General features: G+C 44.9%; 1 protein-coding gene across 3 annotated transcripts in view; it reads right to left on the bottom strand.

Annotated features, from left to right (window-relative positions):
* NCOA6 (nuclear receptor coactivator 6) overlaps nucleotides 1-12,016 on the bottom strand; it is a 1,612,994-nt gene that overhangs the window by 873,543 nt on the left and 727,435 nt on the right. For all 3 annotated transcript variants that reach the window (XM_069652283.1, XM_069652284.1, XM_069652285.1), the window contains exon 8: nucleotides 8,961-9,107. In XM_069652283.1, the coding sequence (XP_069508384.1) occupies nucleotides 8,961-9,107 (147 nt within the window). The remainder of the gene's footprint in view (nucleotides 1-8,960; nucleotides 9,108-12,016) is intronic.

Below are 12,016 nucleotides of genomic sequence, written 5' to 3'. Positions count from 1 at the left end.
CGTGTATTGTGAAGTACTGTAGAATATTTGTGTGTGATATTGATTGCCTCCTTTTAGTGAATGTTTTCTAACTGACTGTAATACATTAATAAGTGTTTTACCAAGAAACCTTGAGTATAAGAGTCTATTTGAATACTTGTGATTGTAGGCCTCTATGTAACATTACAGCTCACATTCCCTCTTGAGATAAGCCTGGCTGCTCAGCTCGCTACCAAAACCTGTGTGGTACAGACTTATACCAAAGGTTGGTTTTGCTTACACCTGTAGTCATAGTTGTGTGTAGTGGTCCCAGAGGGTACTGCATGCAAACTTTGCCCAACAGGGAGCCCGGTAGAATCCAGTGCTGTGTGTCCCCCGCTGGAGTTGGGGGACACTGAAGACTCCAGGGAGCTACAAAACGCAGCAGGAAGGTTCGGAAGTGGCGAGCGCTGCTGATCGGAGTTCGTGGCGAGTGAAAGGGCAGCAAGAGAGCGCAGAGGAGAAAACCGAAAGCACACAGAGGAGCTGCTGGGTACCAGTGAGTGATGGAGAAGAGTCGCCCCAGGGGCTGGGTTTGGGCACAAGGAGATGCCGATCAGATGAAAGCTTATGGTAAAAGGTTCGGGAGACCGAAGGAAATATTTGTGAATGATGAACGAGCTGCAAAGAATTTCATGCATTATTGAATATAGAACTAAGGAAAACGTATGCTAAGTACATGAAAGTACTGCACAAGTGCAAAGAAAGTGATGTGCATTTTCGAATACAGTGAAAGTCAGTAACGGGGCTTAGGAAGCAAGTGAAAAGCAAATTATAAGCACTACTGTGAAGTGTGAAAGCAAGGTGGTGACAAGGAAAACAAAATTAATGGCGTGAAAGTCACGTTGTGGCAGAAACAAGAAAATGCCAAGGAGAAAAAGAACTGCAAGTGGCTAAATGACAGGTTCAAAGAGGGAGCCTGTGTTGGCAAGGTTGCATGACCTGCACTGGGTGGAACGTGTGGTCCGACAACTGCGCCTAGACCGAGTAACCCCTCCTTGGAGTGAACCATGTTAAGATACTGAAGCTGGTGTGCCTATCAAGTATTAAAGTGATTCAAGAAAAGAGCAAGTTAAGTGAACTGCTGAAGAGCCTGAAAGGTTGCAAAGTTGGTTTGGAATACTTATTGAAAGCCAACAGAACAGATTGGTTTTCAAGCTAAAAGAGCTGCTTTCTTGGGGAAGGGAACCTCAAGGTCTTTTGGAACTGTGCTAAACTTGGGGAAGGGAACCGAGAGGTCTTTTGTGTGGAACTGTTTTGAACTTGGGGAAGGGGCTGCAATGCGAGCCAAAGAGCTGGAAGAAGCTCAGAGCTTTATTTTGAACATGGTTTCTCTGGTTGCTAACATACCTGCACATTGTATATCTTTAGATGTGAGGGCAAGTATATAGGTTTTGGATACAGACAGACTTCTGAGTTGAACTTAATGACACAGACTATCCTTAGTTTCCTTAGGTAGGCAACTCCCACCTTTGCATACGGCAAGTTAGGCCTTACTCCATCCTGACAAGTAAGAAATCATATCCTTTATTTTAGAAAAAGTAAATCTGTTGCGTCTTACTTCATGATGCCTTCACAAAATACGTTAACTGTTCTGGAAATGTATATGACATGCATTACTTACCGTAATAGCATTTCTGATGATATTGGCTTAGATTCATATGCTGTGCATATAGTCTGACATCTAGTGGTAATCACAGAGTATTGCATCTTTCTTTGGAGGTTCGAAAGGGGACGTCTAACACTATCCGTAACATGACGTGTAGTGTACCCAAAATCCCTCACACGTCGAGGTCCCTTTTTGTCTGCCGTGAGGGAGTCTTATGAACAGCTTGAGTGAGCAAAGAGAGAAGGTGCAAGATGTCTATGTTCCTTCTACTCCATGAGGGGAGGAAGGGTGGGCGCATGAGAATCTAAGCAGACACAATCATTAGAAATGCTATTACGTTAAGTAATTTATATCTTTGGATGCTTGTTAATCTGCTTAGAATCACATGCTTTGCATAGACTAGCAAGCAGTACCCAGAGATGGTGGCGAGATGTGTGAGGAAACAGTAGCAAAGATATGTTTTAGCATCACATGTCCCACCCGAGAATCAGACCTTGAATGTGTATCTAGGCAATAGTGTTGTGTAAAGGTGTGTACAGAATTCCAGGTTGCTGCTTTACAAATGGACTCAAGATGAACATTTGCAATAAATGCTATGGTACCCCCTGTGCCCCGAGTAGTGTGTGCTCTAGGCGTGAAGAGCAGATCTCTCTTGGCAAGAGTGTAGCACAGTGTGATACAGTTCACTATCCACTTTGAAATAGCTGATTTAGAGACAGGGTCCCCCTCTCTACCAGCTGCCACTGAAACGAAAAACTGGTTTCTCTTTTAGTGGTTTTGTTTTTTCCAGATAATAGATCACCACTCTCCTCACATCTAGTGTTTGGCGGCTTCTTTCTGACACGTTAGTGGGGTTCTGGAATAAGGTGGGTAGTTCTATGGACTGGTTCACAAGGAACTTTGAAATAAATGTAGGCGCAAATCGTGGGTGAGTGCGTAGGACCACCTTATCTTTGTGAATTGTGATGAATGGGTCTTGAACTGAAAGGGCTTGCAGTTCACAAACTCTCCTTATTGATGTGATAGCCACCAAGAAGGCTGTCTTGTAGGTGAGTGCTTTAAGGCTAGCCCTACGCATAGGTTCAAAGGGAGACCCCATTAGTCTTGTAAGTACAACGTTCAGTCCCATCCGGGAGCTGGGTTGGAAACAGGGGGATTGATTATCTTTACCCCCTCCATAAAAGCCTTTATTACTGGAATTTTCCACCACAAGACCTTCTTCTGCGACGTGGTGTATGCTGAAAGTGCAGCTAAGTGGACTTTTAGGGAATTTAAAACTAGACATCATTCTAGCAGGCGAGTTAGGTACAGGACAATATGTGTAGGTGTGCATACAATGGATTGATGCTCTTGCCACTGCACCAGATGACAAAGCGCTTCCATTTGTTGGAGTAGCAGTGTTTAGTGTTGGATTTTCGTGCTTCCCTGAGTATGTCCATACATCTCTGAGGGAGTTGGAGGTGCCTGAACTCTATGACCTCAGGAGCCAGACCGCTTGTTAGGCAAGATTGTATGCAGTAACCTTTGGGTGCACACCAACAACAATGACTTCCTGTCAATAGGAACCCAACCTTTGGTATAAGTCTGCACTACACAGGTTGGTAGCGTGATTGAGTAGCCAGGCTTTTCTCAAGAGGGGTCAATGTGAGCTGTAGGGGAGTTACACAGAGATTCACAGTGACAAGTATTCAAATAAACTCTTACACACAAGGTTTCCTGATTAAACATTTATTAATTTATTTAACAGTCAGTTAGAGTAAGCCTTCTTCAGAAGGGGCGATATATAGTAACACACAAATACACTTCAAAATACATACTCTTAATATTTCTAAATCAGTACGTACCCTTTTGGGGTGGCACACAGACACTTCCTACACCCTCAAGTGACTTTAGTAACTAGGACACTGTGGACATTAATATACCACTGTTTGCATTTAGTACCAGACTTAAGGGATTGTCAAAGAAATAGGTTGTTAGAACAAAACGAGATCACACAGGTTTTCTGAAGCAGGTAAGTTCTTTTGTTAACCCCCAATGCAAAGTTAGTTAACCCCTTCCTGGAAGGAAGACGAAATGTCAGCGGGAAGAAGAGTCATTCAGGGAGGCAGGCTAGGCCAAAGTCAATTGGGCAAAAGTCTAGGGGAGCTGAAGCACTTCTTGAAGGTAGGTAAAACGTCTTGCACAACATTTTAGAAGTCTTTGTAGATGAGAAGAAATCATAGCATGGCCACCAGCTGATTAGGCTTGTGAAGTAAAGAAGCTGTTAGCAACTCTACAGAAGCAACCACGACAAGTCTCAGCAAACAAGTGAGGTTACACAACAAGAGGTAAATTCTCTTAGACTTTACAGTGCCTTTGGTTAGAAGAAAAAGGGCTTTGGCTGACTTTTGTTTACGTGGAGCTCTGCAGAACCTGTGTTCCTGGGCCTCAGTCATGGAAGCAAGAGGGAGGACGTCGGGAGGACGTCTGGAGGACTCCAGTACTGCAACGGGGCGGTCGGCTACAGAAAAGGACCAACTTCTATTCAGTGGCACTTCGCGGTTTCAGCTCCATTGCGTCTAAGCAAATAGCAACACTGCAGACTCTTGGTTGTCGAGACAGGCTTTCCTTGCATCTGGGGTCCAGCACTCTGTTGAGGTGGCTCAGGCTTGGTCAGTCCTGCTTACTGGGAGTCCGGAGGATCTTTCTGGAGCTTTTGGCCAACTTAAAAGCAACGCACACAATCTGGTGTTCCTCTCCCTGGATATTCGGTTCCAGCAGCAGTGGAGTTTCAACCAGCTCGGAGAGGACGTCCAGGAGGCTTACTTTGGAGTTGATTGGTCCCACCAACTTTAGAGGAGAAGCCGTCCTTGCAGGGCTTCTCTAGTCGAAACTAAAATGGAGTTTCAGCACAGCAGCAGGACCTTACCGGGCAAACCAACGGTCCAGGAGTTGCAGCAGGCATCCTCTTCAAGTTCTTCGGATTCCTTGGTCCAGTGGTCGACTCTGCGTTCCAGGCCAAAAAGCCTCACCTTTTATGCAGGTTTCTCCCATTCATTCCAGCCCAGCTGTCAGTCACCCAGCAGGGTGGCTGTCCTTGTCGGACAGCAAGCCAGCCAATCACCTAGGAGTGCATTCCTGTCTCCTAGGAGACTAAGCACAGGGAGGTTCGGGCACCTCCCTCGCTTCCTGCCCCCGCCAGACACCCTGGAGCCAGAGGCGGGCTTCACTTGTAAATCCTGCCAAAGGCAAAACGAACAAAGGGTCCAGACCTGGTTTGGCGCGCAGAGTAAATTTCAAGAAGGACCTTTCCACAAACAAATGGCGAAAAAAAGACGACCGGGCCATTTTGACAAAAATGGCACCCTTGGGTGCTTAACTGCAGCTACAAACGCAGCCCGCGGTAAAAACACACCACGGTAGTTAAATGTAAACCACTGCCACCAGCCATTCATGGAGGAAAGGGGAACATAAAAATGTTACACGTGAAGCTAGACAAAGGGATCCCAGTAACCCCTCCAGAACCCTATTGTAAGATAGTGTGTGCTGGGTCTAGAAAGTTACAATGGCAAGTAAAGTCAAATTCACTTTACTGTTCTTGGAAACAGTAGTTATCCAAGAGAAGGTATTTAAACCTTGGGGAAATCTGGAAGACTTCCCTGTGCCGCTCCCCTGTAGGTGCTGTGTGACACAATGTAAAAGATGATGCCTATGGAGTTTGTCAGACTCCACAACCAAAAAAACAGTGTAAAAATCATACCAAAAATACATGAGAGAGATGGGAAAAAGGGTCTCGCTCTCTCCAGGTTAAAAATTAAAGTCCTAAAAAATCCAGCAAAGTTGCTGGGTGTCTGAGTTAGAGAGGAATTGGCACATTTCTGAGACTTCTCTCTAACACCGTTAAATTGAGAGTTTGAGGGCATGGATGAAGTGCTCCCCCCCCCCTGTCCTGCGACAGCAGTTGTAGGGGCATGGCAGCTTTCTGGGAGGGGAGACGGACATTGCCATGAGATGGGAGAACCAAGGTTGGCGGGGCCACCAGAATCAATGTAACTGGCGCTTGGTGCATCTTGTGCACTATCTTGTTGAGCAGGGGAGTTGGGCGGGGGGAGATTATGGGGGTGGGAGGGGTTTGGCGTAGAAACATTTCCCTGACCATGTCATCCAGAGCCCGTTCCCCTTGGAGCGGTTCTGCGGGTACCTGGAGGCGTAATCTGGGCATTGTGCATTCCCCAAAGTTGCAAACAGGTCGACCTCTGGGAAGGCCCAGTCTGTGAAGACATTGAAAACAATGTCTGCATGTAATTGCCACTCGGACTCTACAGGTAATTGGAAGTCTCTGCTGAGAACGTTCGCCAAAAGATTGAGTTCCACTGGAACATGTGACGGTTCCATGTAATAATGTCCCCTCAAAAATATCGGCATGCAAAAATGTAGCGGAAAAATTGACGTTTTTTGTGGGGACATTATTGCTGCCCCTATCCCTATATTTATGGTCACCCATATAACATTGCCACAACCTTTTCCCAGCGATATTATGTACGGCGACCATATATATGGGGATAATATTACCTGATACCGTTGTGACAGGAGGAACATCTTGTGTTTGAGAGCCCATTTCCATATGTTCTGTGGCTGTTTGGATAGTTGGATAGCCCAGGAGTGCGAGTGCCCCCTGGTTTGTTTAGGTAATACATGGCAGTAGTACTGTCCGTGAGGACTAGAACTGTCTTCCCCTGGAGGTGTGTTTGGAATGCCTTCAGAGCCTTGAACATGGCTAGCAGTTCCAACAGGTTTATGTGGCTGGGTGCTACCGCTGGGGACCACACGCCGTGCGCCGTCTGATTAAGGAGGTGACCCCCCCTCCCCGTCCCCGTCCCCGTCAGAGATGCGTCTTTGGTGAGAGTGGCTTCTACTGTGGGGGTGGTGAAGATCTTCCCCTGCACAAAGTTTTCCCTTGACCACCACTGCAGTGACTGAACGAGGGCTGCAGAGACAACCACTAGATCATCCCATTGTCCGCTGGCCTGACACCATTGGCTCGAGAGCCACTCTTGCATGGAGCGTATGTGCAGACGTGAGTGTGGAACTAGGTAGACAGTCGCATGACATTGCGTACAACCACCTTGTGATTGGCTACATAGTGAGGGATCTGGAACAGCATGTTTTGAACCCTCTCGTTGGAGGGATAGACGAGACCGTCTTTGGTCCGAATTAGAGACCCCAGAAACTGTTTGACTTGGCTGGGGTCTATGCTGGACTTTTTCTCATTGATCTAGAACCCTAGACTGAAGAGGAGATCTACCGTCTTTTGGGTATTTGTTAGGCATGTTCCGTACGAATCCCCCGTTATTAGCCAGTCGTCGAGATAAAGGTACACTGGGATGGACTGGCTGCACAGGTGAGCAACTACTGCCACCACTACCTTCGTGAACACCTGTGGGGCTGAGGCAATGCCTAAGGGAAGGACCTTGAACTGATAGTTCTTGTCCTCTATCATGCACCTTAGGTACCTTCTATGCGCTGGCAACATTGAAATATGAACAGCTGCAGGATTTGCCTTTTTTCCCCAAATCCAGACTGGTAGTATCCCGAGCCCATCAATGGAAAGGATCTGCACCATTCAAACTAGCAGTTGTCGTCCAAACCTGGACAGCCTATGGCCACTACATCTGCCCAGCAACAGACACATTTGGGCATTTATGAGGACTGAGTCCAGATAGACCCAGCCACCACATGCGGGCACACAAAAAGACTGCAATTTGTCCTGTGAAAACCAGAGTTTTCACTCAAAAAGGGCTTACCATATATGGAAAATGCAAGCCTGGCAGGGAAAGAAGGTCACACTACAAGATAACCAAAAAACAGAAGCAATTCTCCTGTGACAGCCATTTCAGATTATAACGTACTCTGAAAGGCATTACGCTGTAAAATACAAAACTGCATGCGACCATAAAAAAAAAACTTAATAAAGCATCCACTGTCAACAGACCATCTCTGACACATCAGGGCTTAAAATTAAGGGCATCTGGGAGTTATTTAGCTCATGGATAGGGTTTAACGGAGCCTGGTTAGCTTGACACCTACAGCTACCAGGAGCTACTTTTGGATCCCCAACTGATGCTGAACAAACAAACCTTTGTGAATTTAGCACTGTGCATTGGGGACATTATATAAACAAACATTCAAACAAAGCTGTATAACAGTTAAAGCATAAGGGGTACATATATAATGGACAAAAATATTTGCATCTTGTGCGCAAGTTATATTTGCAGATCTCTGTGTACTAGCTCCTTGTTCCCCAGTGGTAGCTCCTCGTCAGTGGTTAATCCTGGATAACCAGGAGCTGCTTTTAGCGCCTACTTATCCAATATTAATTTCCATCCCTGCACATCATGCAAGTAACCACTAAGTTGCCAATAACAGAGTCCTCTGGCACTGACAGAAATAGGGACCGATTGGTCCCCCAAAACCGATGAGCTCAGTAAGCAAGTGAATCAAAAAGGATTCACTTACCTCCAAAAGTCAGGAAAGTTACAACACAATAGCAAAACATGGGGTGTCCCTTTGTCTATGGAGGGAATGCAGCAAAAAGAAAAATCTTTTCTAAAAGAGACCAATGAGGGAGTTCAGATAGTGTTCCAGAGATTTTGTGTGGTAGTAGAGAAGGAAGCTGGAGAGCAAGAAAGAGAAGGTGTAAGGAGGAGTTAGCGGAGTAGTGTTGGTCAGTTTGACACCTTGCAACACAGGCTCTTTGCTTGGAGCCTGCTTGTATCTATAGCCAGACCCAGGTGGAAGCCAAAGACCACAAAAGCTAAGAATGATTTTGTCAGCCTCCTGAGGCCCCATAACTAGGCCCTAAAGAGAACCCAGAACCTTAAAAAGAAACCAAGAGCCTGTGCTTAGGGGACATATAGAGAGAAGAAACCAAGAGTCTGTAGTGGGCTTAAGACCAGGAAGGGGACCCTTGCGGGGTGAGTGAAAATAACTGTCATTTGAAAAGCTCCCAGATGGGGTGTATAACATGTAATGATATGGGAGGATCTAGAATATCTAAATATGACACAGAAAAAGAAAATACATTATCAGCAAGATATAGAACTTCACAGTGAAACATTTTAACTGATGGCTGCATTTTCTTGACATTGTACTTGTATAAGAATTTACAAAATACAAATATAGGAGTCTTACAAAGGCGTTTTACATAAATCGCTTCTTTTAAGCAATCCTATATTTCTATGCTGTATGCATAACATCTAATTGCTTTAAAGTCTCCCAAAGAAAATTATTTAAAAAACCTTGGGCTAAAGCAAAACATTCTGTACAACAGAGATGGCAATTTCTTAATACAAACCTGTGTGCTGTGCATTTGGATTTGTTTGCAGTTGTGATGGGCCTCCATTCACAGGTCCCCCTGCTACTGAAGGTGGTAACTGGCCTTGCATGAACTTTAAATTAGCCTGTCCTGTAGGAAATCCGGTTGGTAGGCGTTTGGCCAGACCTTCAAACATAATACAAATCATTAATAACTCATGCCTGAGATATGTACATTTGCAATCAAAATTATTTTGCATTTAAAAGCTATCTGTATCCAATGAAGTGGTATCAAAGAATCATAATACGTCTCTTTGTAGACAATAGTTGTAAAGTGTGCAACCAATTACATACACATTTGTGTAATATTTACATGTGTTTGAGGGGAAGGGTGTGGGGAGTGGATGGATGGGACCAAACAAAGTGCACACGTTTAAAAAAAGGTGTCAACAACTAAATGTGGAACCAAATGATTCTTTGGAGGATGTTTAGTATTGAAACAAGAAACGAACCAGAACTTATTTTCCATGATTTGAAAGTGCCACATTAAGATACAAATAACTGTAAACAATGTGCAAAATTGAACTCCATGAGTGTGGCATGCAAACCAACTGCCCCATGATAATTCCTAACATATCCACTAAAAACCTTGAGTACACAGACATCTGGCCTTGCAGAATAAAGAAGGCACAAAAGGAAAAGAGTGGAAAGGGGGAGTTTGAGTAAAACCGGAGGAAGCTAATATTAACGATGCATTGAAGCTTCTCTGTGTAACTAGTCCTCAGTCACATTCCTTCTTTCCAGTATGCAAAACGATAGCCTCAATTTCATAGCAATGCCTCAACAGGGATGATGTGTTCAAAAATCTGAAAGAAGTGCATGTCCCATCACCTAGGAGGTAGGTTAAAGGCCTTGAGAGGAGACAGATGCTTATGACGTCATAAAAATGTTTGGGTGAAAACTACACGTTTCAGCAAAACCTATGTTTCGGTCCTTTTCTGGGCTCTTAGCCTATATAGAATCAGCTGAAAGTCAACACGGTGCAGTCCATCTTCTTTTAAAATCTCACTCATTTATCACATTTACGCGGCCACATTGATATATGATATGGCATTTGTAACGCGCCTATACACAAGTGTTTCAAGGCGCGAGAAGGTTGTTGGTTGTTGAGGTTGTTGGTCTTCAATTTGATTTTGTGACTCTGTTCTAGCCACATGTATAGTTTATTGTCCAGTTAACGCTCTGTAGTAAAACCATAAAAATAAGCTACTCTTATGTATGTGTAGATTTAATGGATTATTGCTGTTCTTGTTCATTTATGTGAAAATAAAAAATGTTTAAACCTAAAAAATAAGCTACTCTTATGTTAAACTGGATTTCTAGAAACTGACCTGGTGGGCAGATTCTAGAAGGCGAACCGGTTTATAGTGAACAGGAGAACTCAGAGGTTAGCCAAAGCCAATCACGGTAAGCGTGGAGAGTTGTCAAGGCTTAGTCTAAGGAGAAGTGAGTGGGGCCAGGGGTCCACAATGAGACCACACAGTGAATTGCCCAATAATTCAATTTAGACAGGTAAGTACACAAATTATTGTAGGCCCAGAAACACTAGAAAATGAAATAAACAGGTAGTAATATCACACAATACTCAGTTATCAAACATATATACAGTCACCTTTAGGTTTTTAGGAATGCATACAATAACTTAGACAACTAAGTGAAGATAAGCAGTGATGCAGTAGAAAGAAACCAGTTCACAAGAAGGATGCCCTAACTTTATTAGTCCAATCCCTATGATGTATTGGGTCTTGTAACCAAAAGTGACAAAGCTTCTTTTAGGAGAGGGGACGGATATAGAAGAGTTATTGTGGTGGTGAAATGTTCCAGAAGATATTCAACAACGTTACAGGTCAGTACAATTATATTCCTATCTTTTAGAAACAAGCTTTTAGATCGGACGATCAAAAAGCGATGGAATGGAATAACCAAACTTTATTGTAAAGTTTATTCGAAGGAGAACAGGGCAAGGTGAATGTGTTGCAATTACTTACACACCTGACTTCAATGGGTCGACTGAGAGTCACTTGAGGTAGGTTTTCCCACCATTTGTTCTGGGGCAGGATGTCTACGGGTTGCGGGTCCGAGGATTTCTCCAGTCGGCAGCTAGTGCAGTATCCAACCCCTGGCAAAGAAGGCAAGCAGAATCCACCAATGCAGGATTCTTCTAGACAACGCACTGGACAGAGGGAAGCGACTTCCACTGGCGGTCACCACACAGACGATGACGGGCATCTCTCCATTCGCAGTCGAAGACGACTTTCAAGAGCAGGATCCCTTGAATCTGGGAAGCGGAACCAAGGCACAAAAGCAACTTGTAGCACAAGCGCGAGACCACCAAAGTCCCGTCAACGACCCTAGGACAGTGATAATTCTACTGAGGTAGCCCACTCAAGAGCTGGTTAGTCCACCGGGTGGTCCAGGGACACTTGCAAATTCTTAGGACGGCAGTATCCTCGGGAATGCGTAGTGACTGGTTGGTCCCACCAGTCCAAGGATTGAAGCAGCGCTCAGGGCCTTCACAGATCAGTTAGTACAGCAGGGATTCACTGGGACAATCACAGGAAGTGATGCCAGGCATCTTCGGGAGTCGTCCAAGGAGCTTCATTTGTGTGCTCGTCTACACTGGCTCCAAACGCTGATCCCAAGAAATGGCTGGATGAGTCCTCTTCTTATCCTAAATCCTGGCTGGAAGAAAGTCCTAGCTAACCAATGGTAAGCAAGTGCACCATTCAAACAGCCAGCAGTGTTCCAATCGGCGACCACTGTGGGTTTTACTCATGCCCCACACCTAGAATCTCTCGACCCCCAATGTGGAGTGGGACCAGGCAGTCCCAACCACATCCTGGGCCCACACACACCAAGCTAGCAGTAACCCGCAAAAGCATCAGCTTTCCCGGGGGAATACATGACCATATAAGGGATGTCCCGACCTGAGAAGGTCAGGAAGAAGGCCAAACAAGAATATGGCCAAACAACAAGCGAAAACTCTAATGGCAGAGCCATTTTAGGGCACAAGCCACTTTTAGTAGCCACACGCGG

The sequence above is a fragment of the Ambystoma mexicanum genome, chromosome 3p (genome assembly GCF_040938575.1).
Source record: "Ambystoma mexicanum isolate Mex_15411 chromosome 3p, UKY_AmexF1_1, whole genome shotgun sequence".
In the NCBI taxonomy this organism is placed as follows: domain Eukaryota; kingdom Metazoa; phylum Chordata; class Amphibia; order Caudata; family Ambystomatidae; genus Ambystoma; species Ambystoma mexicanum.
The sequence above is the reverse complement of the archived record's forward strand: the minus strand, read 5'-3'. Positions and strand labels throughout refer to the sequence as shown.